The sequence below is a fragment of the Ambystoma mexicanum genome, chromosome 2q, assembly GCF_040938575.1.
Source record: "Ambystoma mexicanum isolate Mex_15411 chromosome 2q, UKY_AmexF1_1, whole genome shotgun sequence".
NCBI classification, from domain to species: domain Eukaryota; kingdom Metazoa; phylum Chordata; class Amphibia; order Caudata; family Ambystomatidae; genus Ambystoma; species Ambystoma mexicanum.
Window position 1 is genome coordinate 1,309,683,418 of NC_090924.1, and position 19,387 is coordinate 1,309,702,804.

A 19,387-nucleotide genomic window follows, 5' to 3' on the forward strand; every position below is an offset into this window, starting at 1 on the left:
ACTCTTGTTGGAATTTTGGCCTCTGTTGATACTGCGGATCTCACTGAAGATACTGCTGTCTAATATGGCTCGCCCTTATGAGAGTAGTGCCTCTTACCTGATGAGCAGAATGAATGTGACAACTATTTGTTAAGGTCGGGGCCCCAACAGTTGTCCATGCCACTGCGTTCACCAGATTAACCTAGTCATCTGCATGCAAGCCAAATAGAGATCGACCTGAAAACTGGAAGCTTTGAATCTTTTGTTCAGTGTCAAGCCTTAGTGTTAACTGCAGCCACAAGGACACAGACCATGGCAGTAATCATTCCCTCATGTCAGCCCCAAACTTTGACTCTGTACATTTCTGTATGAAGTCCTACAAATCACAATCGTATCTTACAAGCAACACAGGCGCATTCTGCTCTCTAGGATGTGGCAGAAGTAGTGCACATATTTAGTAGGACCTCTTTTGGCAAATACCAAAACCCTCAATGGTGTTAGAGCCCGAAAGACACCCAATTCAACTATATGCTCATCTTTCTTTAGCCCACCAGAAGCAGACATTGCCTCGAGACTCAACTTAACGTTTAGCACAAGGAGCAGTTGGATAAAATTGACAACAAAACAAACAGGGTGGGCTGTTCAGCTTCATTATGCTACGATGTTGAAAAGGGGAATGAACATAGGGACAAGGGGACAATGGGGAAATGGGGAAACAAACTGGCACTTTGGGTTCCCAAGTGCCTTCCATCTCTCCAAGGAACAGGCTTCCAGGCTATATCCAACCTTATGTGAATTAAGGCTTTGGGTGAACTCCTAGAGGATTCTTGTTTATCAATACCTTTGCAGTGTCTCTCTCATTGGATGACTTGTTCCAGTGACTGGGTTACAACTTACCAATAAACTACATCTCCTTATTTTCTACTTTGCTCCTCCCACACACACCACCTCCCTCAAACACTGATGCCTTCTGCAGCTTTTAACATCGTTTAGTCTAAACTAATAATAATGGTCCCGATTGTTAAGCCATTAATATATTATTATTTCCTCATTAATATTGGCCTATGGGATTGGTTGGGGTTTCTTTAGCCCGCCTTTCCCATGCGCATTTAACCTTCCGAGATCATCATCCCACTCTGTTGCTACTTATGCTTAGCCTCATTATCAGTAAGTACACAAATGGTAATCCGGGTGTAGGCAGATGGAGTAAGTACTCCTTTTTCCATCTTGGAGTTAGCTGGACTGTCATGGCGCTGGCTTGTCCCCCAACCCCCTCCACCCCACTTCATTTCTAAGGGTTGGCAGTGAACTCTTCTCTGCTAACTGTATGCAGCCAGTTTGCAAGTGTGCCAATTTCCAATGTGTTTAATATTTAGATAAGTGTTTCTCCTAATCACGGAGCAAGCAAACGAACCACAGTTCAGTGTCTTCCCCTGGAGTTCCGATATGAAACCTGATAAACATTCTTTAACGGTCTGTGTTTGGGGTCCGTGTAAGGATGCCATTGCTGAGGCGGTTGGAGGGAAGAAAGGCAGCCTAAGAGGGTTCTTCAAGACAACCCCCCTCTGATAGCCCCTAGATTCTCCTGCTCCCCAGCTCTTACATGAACCTTCATCACAGATTACAGTAAAAATGGCAAGAGAACGCAAAAGAAAATCTTTGAGGTAACATTAGCTGAAAAGCTTGACTGACTTCAGAGCCAGAAAAGTGATCCGAGCTTCAACTGCCACTGTGATGCACCATCGTATGTCAATGCAGACTGGTTTAAAGTGGCAGTTTTCTACTTTCTTTTTTCCTTTTTCCAGTGTTAAAGGGAATGGGTTAATTTAAATCCACTTCATTGTGTTTTATGGAGGTCAATTTTAAATTACTATCCCTATGAGGAACAGCCTCCTCAGGGTGCGCACTCTGCTCACTGCGTGTGTCCCACACCACGCATTGCAATCAATCGGCCCACCACAAACCCACAGACCAGGCCCCGCACAACCAGAAAGTCCCAACTCGGCCATCGCCTCGTCCCCTCCGATTCGCACGGGGAACTGGTTCCTCTGATTCCGCACCCAGTTCGTCCCACGCCTCACTCTCCATGCTCCCCAACCACTGCTAATCCCGCAAACACGCATGCCTGCCAGTCCCATCCACAAAGCCATCAACTGTGCGCTAATCAACCCAAGATCAGTCCCGCCCTGCACACACAGTTGAAATCCTTGACCTTATAACCCCAAAAAAACCTGCTTGCCATCACAGAAGCTTGGCTCCATCCCGCTGCACACCCAGCCCTTTCCATTGCGACCCCCCCAGCTTTACAACCCTAAGATGTGACAGATCCTTCAAAATAGGAGGCAGTTTGTCCTCATCTTTAAAAACACTGTCACCATTAGAGTCACGCAAACCAACGTCATCCCCAATTGTAAATCCCTACTCACCAAGATCTCCAAGTCGCCTACTGACTCCACAGTCCTCCTTACCTACTGTCCACTTGGCCCCAGCCTCACCTTCGAAGACAACTTAACGCAAAGCATCTTCACGTCAATCAAACCTAAATCCAAAGTCAATCTTTGGGGACCTCAACGACCCAGCGGACTCATTGGCCAACAGCATAGCTATGGCACCAACCATGCAGACTTCTCAGAATGCTCTCTCTCGCCCACCCATGACCAAGACCGCACCCTAGACTGGTTAAGCGACCTCAATTGTAATATCCCCACCACCGTCGCCAACCCCTGCCCATGGACGGACCATCACATAGGTGCCTTCAAAATCCGCCACTCAAAGCTCAAGACCAGCTCACACTGCCAAACCTGAATGCATGGCCCTGTGCACAAAAAAACCTCAACCTGACCAACCACAACCCGAGCAACATTGCACCGCTACTTGCCACCCTTGCGTACCCCCCCACCTTCAGTAACAGACCCAGCAGCACTGGTTGACCTCTACAAGCAGTCTATTGCACAGTCAGTCAACAAGGTTGAACCTCTCAAACTCAGGAAAGCCCAACCCTCAATAAATAAAACGCCTGGTTCACCTTTTTCAAATCTGCGCCAATAAGGGCACCGCCGAGCAAGCGTGGATAAAAGAACCCTCCCCTGCTTCCAAAGCCCTCTTCTCCCTTGCCAACTACAAAAGGAAAATCCACGCTGCCACTGCCAATAGCTACAATTCAAGAATGAGTAAGGCCTCATCCAACTCCTGGGAAATTTTCATAATTCTCCGGGAACTAGAGCCCTCTACCCAATTAGCCAGACCTGACAGTAGACAGCACCTGGAGACTACAATCTAGAATGGCCAAGATTTGCAATAAAAAGACGTTGGTAACCGTGAAAGAGATGGTCACAAACCAAAACTAATACCAATACTAAACAGATAACTGTATGGTTAACTGAGCGAGCAACAGGACACACTCCATGTGGTAGATGCTCCGTATGCCAGCAGACATGGAGAAGTACATCCATAGACAGCAGGTGGACCACCCAATGGATACAAAAGAATTGTACTAATTGCAATTCAACCAATGTGATATATTTGATAACCTGCCCATGTGATATTCGATACATGGGCATGACAGCACGGAAAGTCAGACTGAGAATCGTGGAGCATCAGTCGTGCACCTGCACAAGAGTGACTGCCCCGATGGTAGAACATTTCCTCCTTAATCACTCAGAAAAGGAGTTAAAACGGGCCATCCTAGAACAAGTTAGATTACCACCAAGAGGAGGGGATATTGCCCGCCTCCTACTCATGACAGAATAGAAATGGATTTTCAGATTAAAAACACCCTATAAGGGCCTCAATGAAGGCACACTTGGCAACATCTGGCCAATGCCTGACAGAACTGCCCATATGGTGAACATATAAAATCCACCCCCATACAGTACCAAACAGGCACAATATGGGACAATTGTAAGGGCGTAACATCACTGTAATTAGACATGGTTCAGATTCACCATATAAGCATTAGACAATATACTATATGCAGAGTACAGATATTCCAGACTATGTACACTTGAGACTTCCAGTAGACATAGGGATTTTTTGTATATTTATTTTCATTAAAAAAAATTTAAAAAATGATCATTTCATTTCTATGTGGAATTTATGTCACATCAAAGTTACATTATACTGCAGATATAGGCATACACATGGTATCCTGTCAGTTATCACAGGAGCACACTCTGAACTAGTGCGAAATTACATAAGCAATGATGATGCTCATTGTATACATATCAAAACAGTCGTTTGCCTGGTACTTTAACCCCATGGGGACATAGATAAAATGCATTAAACAAATTTCATAAAAGCGGCATACGTACTAAACTGCCCCATCCAAGATGCCGGCTTGTATTGCAACATACACCATTGCGAGACATGTGGAGAAACTAGACATTGAAAGGGTAATCCGAAAATGGGCGTAGTACACTACATACTAGCCGACTGAACGGAAGCACGTCACACTATTCAACCGCCGGGTGAGTCCTGCAATTTTTCCTTTGCTTTACAAATTGTAATCAAAAAGTACTGCTCTGTTTATCGGCCGCTAGTCTAACACATTCTTTCACGGCTTAGTTGCACATGAACAACAATAGTAGTACAGCAGGTCAGCTTTTCGAAGTTTCAAACTTTGATACAATCTAAAGCCACCTTTTTGTTTCATCTAAATTAATCAAGCTATAAAAGCGACACCCATTAACAACTCTGCACGCTTGCCCTAAAATTTTGGGAAGGACAGCTGACAAAATCAAAAGGCCTTTGGCGTGTTGGTAAGCAATGAACAAGTTTGATTTTGCTGGATCAGAACTACGCTAGGTTTATTATAATATTTGAAAAGTGGGAGAGGAGTGTTTTCCTTTTGCCCACTCCTCCCCATTTTCCCACTACTCCTAATTAAGGACAGTTAATTGACCCATAGAGATGAGAAATTATGTCTATGGTATGACTCTCCCATGTATAAAACCTCTACAATGTTCAGATTAAGCTAAAGGAACACATTATGTGTTTCTCTTTTATATTATTTCTGTCCTTTGCAGATGCTGCTAAAACCCACAACAACGAGCAGCCACAGTGATTGGGTTACAGCATGGCAGATAAGCACTCAAATCAAGAAGGTTCAAGAGTTTCTTTCTGAACCTAGTGTCCTGACTAAGGTGGTATAAACCATATAAATCCACTGAAACCGGTAGACTTTAAGGATACATGTGACCCAACAACACACACCAGATAAAATAATTGGAAAAACACGTAAGGGTGGAGTTTCTTTCCGCACATACATCTCTTTTCTGATGCCAACGATTCATTTAGTTTTCTTTTATTCATTTCTTTTCTTTTTTCTTTCCTTCTTTCATGAACACAAGAAGCAATTTGTGTTGAAAGGTATCAAAAATTGACACAATGGTACAGAATAAAACATTAGAAGTAACTAGTAGTGTTTAGATGTAACTAGATAGGGAAACCACCTTCCTGTCCTGCACCTAGCTAAGCGGCTCACCAGCGCAGACTAGGGATAGCACACCCACACGTGTAAGGAAAGATAGTTTTTGCAGGGACAGATAGCGATTTGTTAGCTTTATCCCATTCAAGTAGAGCTCTTCTCTTTACCGTTTTTTTGCGAAGAAATCCAAGAGACCCTCACTGCAAAGGTCAATTCTCTCAAAGGAAAATCCATCTCCAAACCACCTTGGCCACAGCACCCAGCCCCATACCAACCCACACCAGCACCCCGTTTAACCTGGTCATGATTGTCAAGAGTCTCAAACCGTCACGCTGCAAAGGAGTCCCCTGCCAAGCTCGAATCATTCAAGTTATGTGCCAAGACGCTCATTCCCCTCTTCACAGCCATCATAAACGTATCCTTCTCCACCAACTCTGTGCCAACTTCCTTGAAGGAAGCATGGGTCCTACCGCTCCTTAAGAAACCCTCCCTTGACCCATGCATCCCAACAAACTACAGCCCCATTACTATGGTTCCCTACCTCCTGAAGATCCTGGATCGTGTTACCTACATCCAGGTCCAACAGTATCTTGAGGAAAACATCTTGGGCACTCGCCAATAAGGATTACTCCCTAATCGATGCAAATACACTGGCAAACCTGCCCTCCTGATGCTAGACCTCTCTGCAGCATTCCATTTCTTAGACCATCAAATCCTCTGCTACCAGCTTGCCTCAACAGCGAACCTCTCTCCTTCAGCCACCAATTGGGCGAGGTCCTTCCTAGCTGAGGGATCCTCTTGTGTCTTCATCAAGGACTTCTCCACGGAACCCACTCCTTAATTGCAGAGTCCCCAAGGCTCCTGCCTCTCCCCAACCTCTATACAACATTTACACAATGCCCCTCTTCGAGGATCTTGACCTACTAGGCATATCATACACAAACTACGCTGACGACACGCAGCTCTTATCCCCCTCTCCGCATCATACAACCAGGACTCAGCAACCATAAACTCTACTTACGAGGTTATTCAAAATTGGATGGCTTCCCACCTACTCTGTCTCAACGACAAAACTGAAATCTTCATCGTCGGCTCAAAATTCGCAGCATTGATCCAGCTTACAAGGAATTTATCATCAATGGTAACTGCATCACCACCTCTGCCGCTGCCAAAATTCTTGGGGTCTACCTGGATGCCAACCTCAATCTCTCACTATTGCCTCAGCGGTGGCTTACACAGCTGAACTGCTTCATGCCAGCAGGCCCTTCCCCCTCTACTCCCAACCGCCTAACAATAGCAAAAGCGATCACTGGAGCTAAGCTCGACTATTTTAACACCTTATTCACTGGCACCTCTGAACACAACCTGAACAAACTCCAGATGATTTAGAATAATGCCCTCTGAGCGGCAATTGGCCTCTCCAAATCTTACCATATCTCAGAAGACAGGAGAGCTGCACATTTGGTTGCCTATCTGGGAAAGGATTACATTCAAAACACTGTCCCTCCAACACTGCCCTGGAACTTCCTCTCACCTTGCGTAGAGATATACCCCCCTGCCGTCCTCTGAGATCATCAAACTCTCACCTACTGAAGACCCCCAATTTCAACCTCCTAGAGCTTCCTATTCATGGCTGCCAAACTCTGGAATAATCTTCAACTAGGACTCAGAAAAGAACCGGCCTAATGGACTTCCCGTAGAAGCTTAAAGACGTGGCTGTTCAACTGACTTTATGAGACTCTTGCATCCCCCCTACTGCTTCTCCCCACCCCCTACCTTTCTCTTTTTCCTAATGTAACATGCAACTTTGTGCCCTAATGTAACTAGCGCCTAGAAACCCGAGGGTTTTGTATGCTGTAACAAATGCAAAAAAAAAAAACAAAATATGCCAGATCGGTTTTCAAACAAATGTTCAACTTGCACACACAGTTGTAGATATTCAATGTTTATAAATATCAATGAAAGTCCCATGGGTGAGAAGTCAAGCTATAGCAGCATGCCAGTTAATCAAAGGAAAAGAAGGCATGACCGCAAACTGCATCAACCCCAAGATCAGTGTTGCTCATGCTATTCAACGTGTTATTTCAAATCCATTTAATCACATTTCATATCCCTTCAATTTTTGCCTTATTGATGTATTACAGCCTGCTCTTTTCACTTCGTCAACTGTGTAACCTGTACATTTTTATAAATACCTCATCCTTGGAGAATGCGAGGATATAGGAGAGGCTTTTTGTCCATCCAACCTCATAGAGGAGTGGTTTGTCACACACGTTTTCACATGGGTCACAGTGGAGCCATCGCTTCTCTGATGCAGAGTACACTTCAGTCCAGACATGATCTAGAAAAGGGGGAAACAGAGTGTCCAACAGTCATCTACCCAAGCACCTAAATAAACAGCAAAAGTTGCATTTTAATTTACAGCAGATACTAGCATGGACTGCAAAGAACAGTTTTTCACATAAACGGACGCTCAGGCACAACATCGATTTGAATGGATACAAGCAATTTTCCTCTTAAAATGTATCTCCTAAACAATGCATAGAAAAAAAAAGTATTTCATGAATAGGGTGCAAGCACAATTACTTATAAACAACATGCATTATCTAAAAACATTGTGGAATTACGAAAGATCCCTCAGAGTCCCTGAACAGCCACAAGATTGCTCAGTGCATTTAGCACTCACCAGGGATTCACTTGTAACCCCAAATTCATTGTTTGGCATTCTGGACAGACAAACTGAACTTTTCATCTTTCTAGGCGAAGTTCATTACCAAAAACCACCTTGAGAGCCAATAGACAATGCAGTTTGTGGTGTGCCCTATACTAATGTGACAATGTAAACAAATTGATGTCCTAGAAACGAAGGCACAGTTAAATTATTTTATTGTAGAGTTAATGATGCTTGGAAGCTTTGCTGGTAGGTAGTCGCCTGCTAGACAGAGCTGATGGATAAGAGGTAAGCTTAATGCCTTCAACAATAGCTAAGAGCCGTTACCAGCTGGCAAAGCGTTCCCTTGCGCCACTGTTAAGGAGGTTTTTCGACAGCCCGAAGGTGAATGTTAGGTAAGATTTGATGCAGTACCCTTTGGGGGGGCAACAACAACCTTGACCTCCTGGCAATAGGAACCCAACCTTTGGTATAAGTCTGTATACTACACAGGTTGGTAATGTGGTTGAGCAGCCAGGCTCATCTCAAGAGGGATCAATGTGAGCAGTACGGTGGTTACAGAGAGATTCACAGTGACAGGTATCCAAATAAACACTTACACTCAAGGTTTTTTGATTAAACAATTATTATTGTATTTAACAGTCAGTTTGAATAAGCCTTCTTCAGAAGAGGAAATGTAATAGTAACACATAAATACACTCCAAAATACACGGTTTCTCTAAATCAGCAAATACCCATTGGGGATGGCACACAGACACTTCCTCCACCCTCATGTGACACAAATAGCTAGGATACTGTGGACAGTAATATATTACTGGTAAGTTTAGAGCCACACTGTTATGAGAGTCAAAGAAAAGGGTTATCAGAATAAAACAAGAGATCACACAAATATTCTGAAGCAGGTAAGTACTTTTGAACTTCCCCCCCACCCCCAATGCAAAGTAAGTTAAGCCCTTCCTGGGAGGAAAGGTAAAGCACAATGTCAGAGAGAAGGAGTCATTCAGGGAGCCAGGCCAGCCAATATCAATTGCGCAAAAGTCTAAGTGAGTTAAAGCACTTCTTGCAGGTAAGTAAACGTCTTGCACAATGTTTTTAAAAGTCTTTGTAGAAAAGAAGAACCAATGTAGGGCCACAAGCGGTTAGACTTGTGAAGAGTAGAAGATGCAAGCAACTCTACAGAGCAACCAAGACAAGTCTCAACTGAGAGCAAGAAAGGCTACACAACAAGAGGTAAGTTCTCTTAGACTGTACAGTACCTTTAGTTAGAAGAAATGGCTCCAGCTAGATTCTGTTCCTGTGCAGCTCTGTAGATCCTGTTGTTCCTGGGCCTCAGTCGTGGGGACAAGAGGGAGTACTTCTGGGGACTCCTGCACTGCAATGGGACTGTCAGCGACAGCAACCGGCAATCTTCAAATCAGTGGCACTTGTGGTTTCAGCTCTTTGCGCCTCAGCAAATCGCACCACCGCGGTTCTCGGATACAACTTCAGACTTTCCTCGCCTCTGGGGTCCAGCACTCTGTTGAGGTGGCTCAGACTTGGGCAGTCCTGCTTCCTGGGAGGCCAGAGGATCTTCCAGCAGCTTGGGTCTGACTTAAAAGTGATGCACTCTAGGTGTTCCTCTCCCTGGCACTTTGGTTCCTGCAGCAGCAAGGAAGTACAGCCAGCTCCGAGAGGATGTCCAGACGAGTTCACTTTGGAGTTTATTTGTCCCACCAACTCAAGGAGAGCAGTCATGCTGGTAGGGCTTCTCCAGTCAAGGCCAATCCGGAGCTTCAGCAAAGCAGCAGGGCTTCACCGGGCAAACCAACAGTCCAGAAGTTGCAGCAGGCGTCTCTCTTCCAAGTTCTTCTTTGGATTCGTTGGTCCAGTGGTCGACTCTGCCTTTGAAGCCAAAAAGCCTGGCCTTTTATGCAGGTTTCTCCCATTCATTCCAGCCTACCTGTCAGTCAAACAGCAGGGTGGCTGTCCTTGCCGGACATCCAGCTGGCCAATCACCTTTGGATGCATTCCTGTGACCAAGGGGATTAAGCACAGGGCATTTTGGGCACCTCCCTCACTTCCTGCCACGGCCAGACACTCTGGAGCCAGAGGCGGGCTTCACTCGTGAATCCCGCCAAAGACCAAATGAACAAAGGGACCAAACCTGGTTTGGCACGCAGAGTAAATCTCAAGGACCTTTCCAGTGAGAAATGGCGAAAATAGAAGACCCGGCCATTTTGTCAATAATAGCACCCAAGGGTGCTTAAATGCAGCTGCAAATGCTTCCCGCAGTAAAAACGGTACTTAAAAGTAAACCACTGCCACCAGCCATTACTCTTGCAAAGGGTAACATAAAAATGTTACATGAGAAACTAGACCAAGGGGATACTAAGTAACCCCTCCAGCACCCCATTGTAAGTGTGTGCTGGGTCTAGAAGGTTACAAATGTAAGTAAAGTCAATTTATTTCACTGTTCTTGGAAACAGTTTATCCAAGAGAAGGTATTTAAACCTTTGGGAAATCTAAAATACTTCCCTGTGGCAATGCACTGAAGGGGTTGTGTGCCACAATGTAAAAAGATGATGCCTATGGAGTTTGTCAGACTCCAAAACCAAAAGAAACACCGTAAAACAGAGTTCAAATAACAGAAAAATACTAGAGTGGGAAAAAGGTCTCTCTCTCCAGGTTAAAAATTAAAAAGTCCTAGAGTCCAGCAAACGTGCTGGGGGTCTCTAAGGAAGGAAAGATTCATCTTTTTGCAACTTTCCCTTCATAGTTTCTAGGGACCCCCAATGTTTTTTTAACCCGTTCTGACTTTTGAAGTGAAGTTAAGCCTTAAACTTCACTTCCTTTGCCTTTCGGTCATTGTTATCGGGAAAATGATCAGTTGTGTACTTTAAAAAAATGCACACATCACTTTACATAGCAGTACATGAGGATACTTTTGTATCACACTACCACTTGTTAGTTTTGGTTACTTTTATATGTGCCTAAAGACAAGCTGGTGGCAGCGGATACCTTTTGCAGTATTTTTAGTATGCACATTCACATTTACCGTGTATGGCTACTAGACCTGGCTAGTGCCCTAAAATGCTTGTGTCACAAGATTTTTACTTGCTTCTTTGGCCATATTATTTTGGACTTCTTCCTGCCTTGCCAGGTCAGGAAACCCTTACAAGGTCATGCAGTTGCACGGAAACGCTGCTGCTTTTGCAGCTAGTGCTGCCTTTGTGTGTGTGGCCCAGGAAGGGAATAGTTTCTTACCTGTAACTCCATTTCTCCAGCATTGGTATCTTTCATGGATTCACATGCTTAGAATATTCCCCGTCGTCAGACTGGGACCCCTCGGTACACATATATAGCCTTTTCCTATAGGAAAACTTCCGACACTTTTGTGTCCTATCCTCGTCCTTTTAGGACCCGCCTACGCATGCTCCGCAGGCCGTCCCAGTATAAGAGGCCCGCCCCCGCGGTTCCCCTTCAGAAGGGTTAAACTTATCCATCACATACATTGCAGTCCCGGGGAGGCTTGGCGGGCGCATGTGAATCCATGAAAGATACCAATGCTGGAGAAATGGAGTTACAGGTAAGAAACTATTCCCTTCTCCAGCATTGGATCTTTCATGGATTCACATGCTTAGAATAGATTGTATAGCAGTAACACTTGAGACGGTGGTGAGAATGCAATGTAACGCACCCTCACCCTACTACTCAACACATATGCGCAGCAGTAATAAGTTTACTCATATAACCTTTCCCACCGAAAGTATACTGTCATCAAAGGTAGAAAACACTCTCCACAACGTGGAGCTTACCTTACTGAAACAGATGGCGCAGGACAGCTCTTCCCAGCTGCACCTCATCTGAATGCTGCCTAGCAAGGCAGTAGTGGCGGGTAAACGTGTGGGGCACTGACCATGCCGCAGCTTGGCATGTGTCCGTTAGCGGAATTCCGGCCCATAACGCTGTTGAGGATGACATCGACCTTGTAGAATGGGCTCTAGGATGTCTTTGCAGTGGCCTTCCGGCCTTAGAGTGACAAAAAACAATCGTCGACGAGACCCATCTGGCCAATCCCTGTTTCGAGATTGCTTTACCTCTCGTCGACGGACCATATGCGACGAACAGTTGCCGAGTAGCCCTGATGTCTTGTGTGCGATGTAGGTAGAATTTCAGAGCCCTCTTAACGTCCACAGTATGAAGAGTTTTTTCTGCTGCCGACGATGGAGTGGCGAAGAAAGTAGGCAGAACCACGGATGAGTGTTTGTGATATACCGTCGGAACCTTAGGGACGAACGTAGGGTTAGTCGCCAGGACTACCTTGTCCTTAAAGAATCTTAGGTAGGGCGGGTCCACGACCAGCACTTGTAGTTCCGAGATACGTCTGGCTGATGTGATAGCTATCAGGAATGCCAACTTCCACAAAATGAATTTCATGTCGGACGTGGCCATAGGCTCGAAAGGCGGTTTCATCAAACCTGCCAACACTGTGTTGAGGCTCCACGCCGGGGGAAAACGTTTCACCGGGGGAAAGGCTCGAAATAAACCCCGCATGAAGTGTTTCACCAGTCTGTCACTGAATAGAGGAGACGACTGCCTCTTCCTTGTGAACCTCGAGATGGCTGCCAGGTGTACCTTTATCCTCTTTTTTGCTAAGAGGAGCAGGTAAGGTAGAACTTGTTCCGGCGTCACCAACAATGGTTGTAGGTCCCGCTGTTTTCTACACCATTCACAGAATCTCCGCCACTTATAGGAGTAGGATTTGTTAGTGGAAGGGGCTCTAGCCGCCTGCAGAATTTCTTGGCACTCCTCTGAAATGTCTAAAGCCCCGAATTCCGAGAAGTCAGGAGCCAGGACGTAAGGTTGAGACTGTCCGGGTCGTGATGCCACACCGTGCCTCTGTCCCGGGATAGAAGGTACGGGACTTTCGGAAACGCTATGGGATGTTCCAGCGATAGATGGAGGAGGTCTGAGAACCACAGTTGCCTCGGCCAGTATGGTGTCACTAGAATCACCCGGCAATTGTATCTGCGTATCCACTGTATTGTTGTCCGTATGAGGGGAAACGGGGGAAAAGCATAGAGGAACATGTCCGTCCATGGGAAGGAGAACGCCTCCCCCACCGAACCCTCTTGGGGCCACCAGCTTGCAAATTTCTCGCATTTCTTGTTTTCTTTGGTCGCGAAGGCGTCCAGAGGGGGGTGGCCCCATTTCTCGAACACTTTCTTCAAGTGACCCGTGTCCATTTCCCACTCGTGTATCTGGGCCATGTTTCTGCTGAGGGAGTCGGCTTGGCAGTTCCTCATTCCTGGAAGGTGATGAGCCACGAGGGAGATATCGTGCTTCGATGCCCAATGCCATGTTTTCTGGGCTTCTATGGAGAGAGTCCTTGATCGTGTCCCTCCTTGTTTCCTCAGATAAAACATGGCTGTTGTATTGTCGGTCAGTATCCGCACCCGCGACCTCTTGATGTGTGGTAGGAACGCCTTCAAGGCCCATCGTACCGCTCTGAGTTCCAGTACGTTTATGTGTAGGAGTGACTCCGTTGGAGACCAGCGACCTTGCGTTTGGAGAGCACCCATGTGCGCTCCCCATCCGGTTAGGGACGCATCCGTAACTATGGTGCTCTGGAACTCCGGCTCCTGTAGGGGCACACCTTTGTTCAGATTGTGGGAGCTCTGCCACCACTGAAGGGTCCGAAGTAGCTTGTCGTCGTCGACGGTTATCCTGTCCGACCACGATCCCTGAGCCTGTGTCCATCGGTCTGCGAGGAATTCTTGGACTGGCCTCATGAAAAGTCGACAGTTTCTCACCAGATGGATGCAGGATGCCATGGCCCCTAGGACTGAAACATACTTTCTCACTGAGATCCTGGTGTTTCGCCGTAGCTGGGCCGTCTGTTGAATGAGTCTCGAGGTCCTGTCGAGAGAAGGTTTCACCAGCCCTAGCTGAGTCTCGGACTGTGCCCCCAAGAATACTAGCGTTCTCGATGGCCGCAGAGAGGATTTCACGAAGTTTATGGCAAATCCTAGCCGTTGTAGAAGCTGCATGGTGGCTTGCAGACTTGTGTTGGTCGTCGCTGGGGAGGATCCCCTTACCAGCCAGTCGTCGAGGTATGGGTATACATGGTGGCTTTGCTTCCTTAGCCAGGCCGCCACTGGAGCCAGGCATTTTGTGAACGTTCTGGGGGAGGTTTTGAGCCCGAAAGGAAGAACCGTGAATTGGTAGTGGGTTCGCCCTATTACAAAACGTAGGAATTTCCTGTGTTTCCGACACATTGGAATATGTAAATACGCGTCCTGTAAATCCAGGGACGCCAGGAAATCTCCCTTTTGAACTGCGCGGATCACTTCCTGCAGAGTGAGCATCTTGAATTTCAGGCTCTTTAAGGACTTGTTGAGCTCGCGTAAATCCAGAATGGGACGCCATTTGCCGTTCGGCTTTTTTACGACGAAGTATCTTGAGTAGACTCCTTGGCCTCTCTGTGATGTTGGAACTAATTCTATCACTCCCTTCGCTAACATGAGTGTAACCTCTTGTTGCAGTGCCTTCATATGGGACTGAGCGGGGAACGCAGGTGGAATTTGCGGAGGGCTGTGTTTGAATTGAAGAGAGTGTCTGTGTCTTATAGTGTCTAACACCCATTGGTCCATCGTTATCCTTTCCCATTCGTCGACATACGCTGAAACTCTTCCCCCCAGAACGGGTTGTGGAACGTCACTGCTGATCTTTAGTTTGCTTGTCTCTCGCCGACGATGGGTATGATGGTCGTTTTCTGGAAGACTGGAAGTTTCGTCGACGGTTAGCCGATTGTGAGGCACGTCGGTATCCCTGGGAGGGGTAAGCCGATCTGGCAAAGGATCTGTCTCCAGAAGAGAATCTTGAATTACCTGAAGCCCCTCTAAAGGGGCGAAAAGACTTGTAGCTTCTGCCACTCTGGAGGGCACCCAAAGAACGTGCCGTGTCCGAATCTTCTTTCATCCCTTTTAGGGGCTCCTCCACCTTCTCACTTAAAAGAAGGTCTCCCTCAAAGGGCATATCTAAGACCTTGTATTGTACTTCTGGTCGGAAGTAGGTACACTTCAGTCATGACTGTCGACATAATACGACCCCATTATTGACTTGCTTGAAGCCAGACTCAGCAAGATCCACCGCAATGTTTATTGCGTGATTTGAGGCTTCCTCGCCCTCTCGGACCAGTAGCATCGCCGCCTTCCTCTGTTGTTCCGGAAGATGGTCAAGCAGCGGTGCCAGCCTGTGCCACATCTCCCTATCGTATCTAGCTACAATTGCCAGAGAGTTTGCTGCCTTTACTGTGGGTCGCTCCCACGGAGAGCACTTTCTTGCCAAAGGCATCTTGGCGTCTCGCTTCATTCTCGGGTGGAGTCGTGCACTTGTGCTGTGCTTTTGCCTTCCTCGCTGCCGCCGCCGACACCACCGAGTCTGGTGTTGTTTGAGAGGATAGACACTTGGGTGTAGACTCTGGAGCCTTAAACTTTTTTTCTAGGCGTCCTTTCACTGCTGGTTCTGAGAATGGGTGTCATTGTCTGCAACCCCTCTTTCCATACATGGTCAAGTATCGGTATCGAGAACACCGACCTCCTTCTCTTGCCCATGTGGTCGAACAAAAAACAGTCCTTTTTCTGTTCTTCCTGGGACAGACCAAATTCTTGGCATGCCTTCTCCATCATCGAATGGAATGACGCAATGTCGTCCGGAGGGGACGGGTGAGCTGGGCTTCTGGGGTTTTCTAACTCCGCCTCCGATTCCCAGGTAGGATCCCTGGAGGGGGATAAAGAGACCTCTGACATGGCTCCCCTGTCCGACTCCGAATCTGGCAGCTCACCTTCCTCCTGCGCCAGTGTTGAGATTGGCGTGCGTGGGTGCGGCAGTTGACGGGACGGGCCCGGCTCGTCGACGGGTGACTGTGGCAGGCTGGCCTGGGGAAGTCGCTGGTCCAACGACCGTAGCAAGGACTGAAGCGAGGACAGAATATCCAACGACAAAACCGATTGAGGATTGAGAAGAGGGGCAGATACCGGTGTAACGGATGCTCTCGTCGACGACTAGCCCTCGGTCTGCTGGGCCAGCCACTCTCTCGCTCTCGTCCTCCGAGGACAGCAACATAGCTTGCTCTTGTAGCAAAGCTTCTGGGGGGGTAGGGTCGAAGACTTCAGGCCTCCAGTAGGACCCCCGTCGACGAGGCTCTCGTCGACGCCATTGTAGACGGGACGGAGGATGCCCCTTGCGCTAGTGGCGGGAAGGCGGCCGGTGACTGGATCGCCGTCGACGACGCAGGCTTCGCAGGTGGTTTTGGCGGTCCCGCCTTCTCCACACTGTGCCCGCTTTTACTCGACTCGTTGTCGATCTGTGATGATCGCCAGAGGAGGATTTCCTTTCCTTCTCATACTTTTTTGATGAGGATGATTTCTTTGACGAGGAGTCTGTAGTGGAGTGAGTTCCCGACAACCCTTTTTCCGACGGTCTAGATTTCTTCGCCGGTGGTTCCGACGAGGCCGCACGGCGTGATGTTTTCACCGACTGTGTGGAGCCTACCTCCGAGGGGGGGTATGCCCCCGCACCCTCATTCAGCCATGCCACCAGGCGTCGGCTCCGGTCTTTGAGGGTTTTTTGAGAAAAACCCTTGCATATGTCGCAGGCATCCAACGAATGGTGAGGGTGGAGGCAATATATACAATCCATATGTCCGTCCCCCTCGTAAACCTTTTTCAAGCCGCACGTCGCGCATGGACGGAACAGCGCTTTTCCTGATACAGAGGACATATGGAACAAGTTACTTACCTGTAACTGTTGTTCTCCAGCATGGGTCTGGCATGGATTCACATGCTCATGAATATTCCCCGTCGTCAGGCTGGGAATCCTCGGTAAAGAAAAAAAAACAGTATCAGTTTCGTTTCTGATCTGTCTTTCGTAGTAATAACCAATCACTGGTCTCTGCGTCATACTGACCACAGCCAATGACTGCCCTCTACCTAAGCACCGCCTCTGGCAGCCATCTTCAGATTTTTACCGCACGTTCATGTGTTGGGATCCTCGTGCTATTGCGCTCGAGCGTTAGTGCTATTTTTTCGCGCTTTTTCACAAAAACTTCGATTCTTTCGGTCAAAAGAGCCTCAAGCTCCACCGATCCTACATCCGATCAACGGGGACCCGTGTCGGATTCATCTGTGCCCCTCAAGGGTGAAGATTTCGTCGAGCTACACTTCGGAGGACTCCAGAAGCTTCTCAGGCCCGGTCTCGGAGATGGCCCAGGAGAAGGGAAGCTCGACGCCCGGAAAGCTGTTCAGGGCCTGCCCTGGATGCCAGCTGCAGAACGTCTTCAAGGAGGACGAACACTCTTTCTGCCTTTACTGCCTTCATGGGGACAAGACGCACGTGGAGAAGGACTGTGCGTTTTGCGGCAACATGTCGGAACGGACCATGAAGGACCGCCATCAACGTCTCGCCAGCTGGCTGGAGGGTAAGAGCCCGTCTGGCGAGAAGAAGAAGAAATCTGAGCGGTCTTCTAAGACCTTTGAGGGCGCCCCGGCGACGGGGGCCCAACATAAGGCCAAGCACCGCGAGTCCGCTGGCACCGGGAGCGCCGAACGGTCGGGCTCTACGGGCGCCAGGCAGGGCGCACCCTCCCCGGCACCATCAACCACGAGCCAACGCTCTGGGTCGGGTAAGAGGAAGGCCGAGCACCCGGCGAAGCTCCTGGAGAGACCCCGGTCGAGCTCTAAGGCAGAGGAGGAGCGTGGCAGTGCCCCCTCCCTCAAGGATAAGGCGGTGAGCGCACCTAAGGTGGTGAAGGCCTTGATCCATTCAACCAAGCCCTCTATCGAAACGGTCGCGGCGGCCCTGGCCCAGCCTGTGGAGGCTGCACCAGTGGTGGCGGCCTCGGGGCCCAGAATCTCCCTGCCTCCTCGGAGGGAGTCTTCTTTCGTGCCCATCGATAGGACCCCCGTGAAACCCTCCGTGGGGAAGAAGGGGGGGCAGGGCGTCGTCGTAGATTCGGCCTCAACCTCAGAAGAGGAACTGATCGAGGTCTTAAGCCACGGCCTAGGCGTGGAACAAGACCAGCCCGTCGGAATGGGCCCCGACGCAGGTGACGACGTCGAGGATACCGACGGGGCCCCTGCTCGCCCGTCGGATTCCCCTCTGCCAGCGCCGCAAGACAACTCAGCGGCCATTTTGTTGGCTATACAGTCCTTATGCTCCGAGATAAGGACGAGACTACCGTTACCGACGGAGGAACCTCTCCCGTCGGGGGATCCAGAACCGGGACCTTCTGGTGTTCCCCCTACCAAGAAAAGAAGGATTCATCCACCGCCTCCTTTTCAACCGTCGCGCCCCGTCCAGCCCTCCTCCCCGTCCACCCGAGGGGATGATACGGGGACTGACACGGCAGCGACTGGTACGGACGACGAGGCATACGACGAGGATTTTCCGTCGTCGCCTCCCACCAGGGCTTCTCCGCCCGACGAGATTGGATCGTTCCACTCAATGATCGCCAGGGCATCCGAGCTTTTCCAACTCTGCCCTGAGGAGAAGAAAAAGGAAGGCTTCCTTTACCAACGGCGCGAGACCAAGAGGAAGACGGTCCTCGCAGTGCCTCTGTTGGACGACATTTGGGATGAGGGCCTTTCCCTCCTCAAGAACCCTTCCACGACGCCAGCGAAAAGAGACCGGTACGAGAAAAAGTATCGGGTCCCGGACTCGGCCCCCCTATGCCTCCGGGCGCAGCCTACCCCGGACTCCGTCGTCTCCGCGCCAGCCAGGAAGAAAGCGGGGGGGGGTGCGGCCTCCACGTCGACTTCCCCGCCGGACGGCGAGGGAAAGAAATTGGATGCCATGGGACGCAGAGTCATCTCGTCGGCGGCGACGACGATTAAAGCGGCCAACGCCTTGGCTATCGTGGCCCGCTACGACAGGGAACTCTGGTACAAGATAGCTCCCCTGCTGGATTTTCTGCCGGACGACAAGAGGGCGGAGGCCCTTGAGATCCTGCAGGAAGGTGAGGTGGCCTCGGACCACGCCATCACCGTGGCGACGGACATCGCCGACACTGGGTTCCGCCAGATGGGCAACGGCGTTTGCCTTCGACGTCGCGGATGGCTCAAGGCTACGGACTTTCGGCAGGACGTCCAGACCAGGGTCCTGGACATGCCCTTCGACGGGAACAACCTGTTTGGGAAGACAGTGGACGATTCCCTTCAGGCCATCAAGGCGGATACTGAGACGGCCCGGGCCCTTGGAGTACTGCAGCAACGGCGGACGCCCTTTCGGAGCGGCGGAGGCAAGGGCGCCTCCAAAGGTTCCGGCGGCGGTTT

The 19,387-nt window shown here is 48.9% G+C and overlaps 1 protein-coding gene across 2 annotated transcripts in view; it reads right to left on the bottom strand.

Annotated features, from left to right (window-relative positions):
• The window catches only part of NGLY1 (N-glycanase 1), a 520,539-nt gene that overhangs the window by 238,535 nt on the left and 262,617 nt on the right, over positions 1 to 19,387 (bottom strand). For both annotated transcript variants that reach the window (XM_069648769.1, XM_069648767.1), the window contains exon 7: positions 7,600 to 7,745. In XM_069648769.1, coding sequence (XP_069504870.1) covers positions 7,600 to 7,745 — 146 coding nt within the window. The remainder of the gene's footprint in view (positions 1 to 7,599; positions 7,746 to 19,387) is intronic.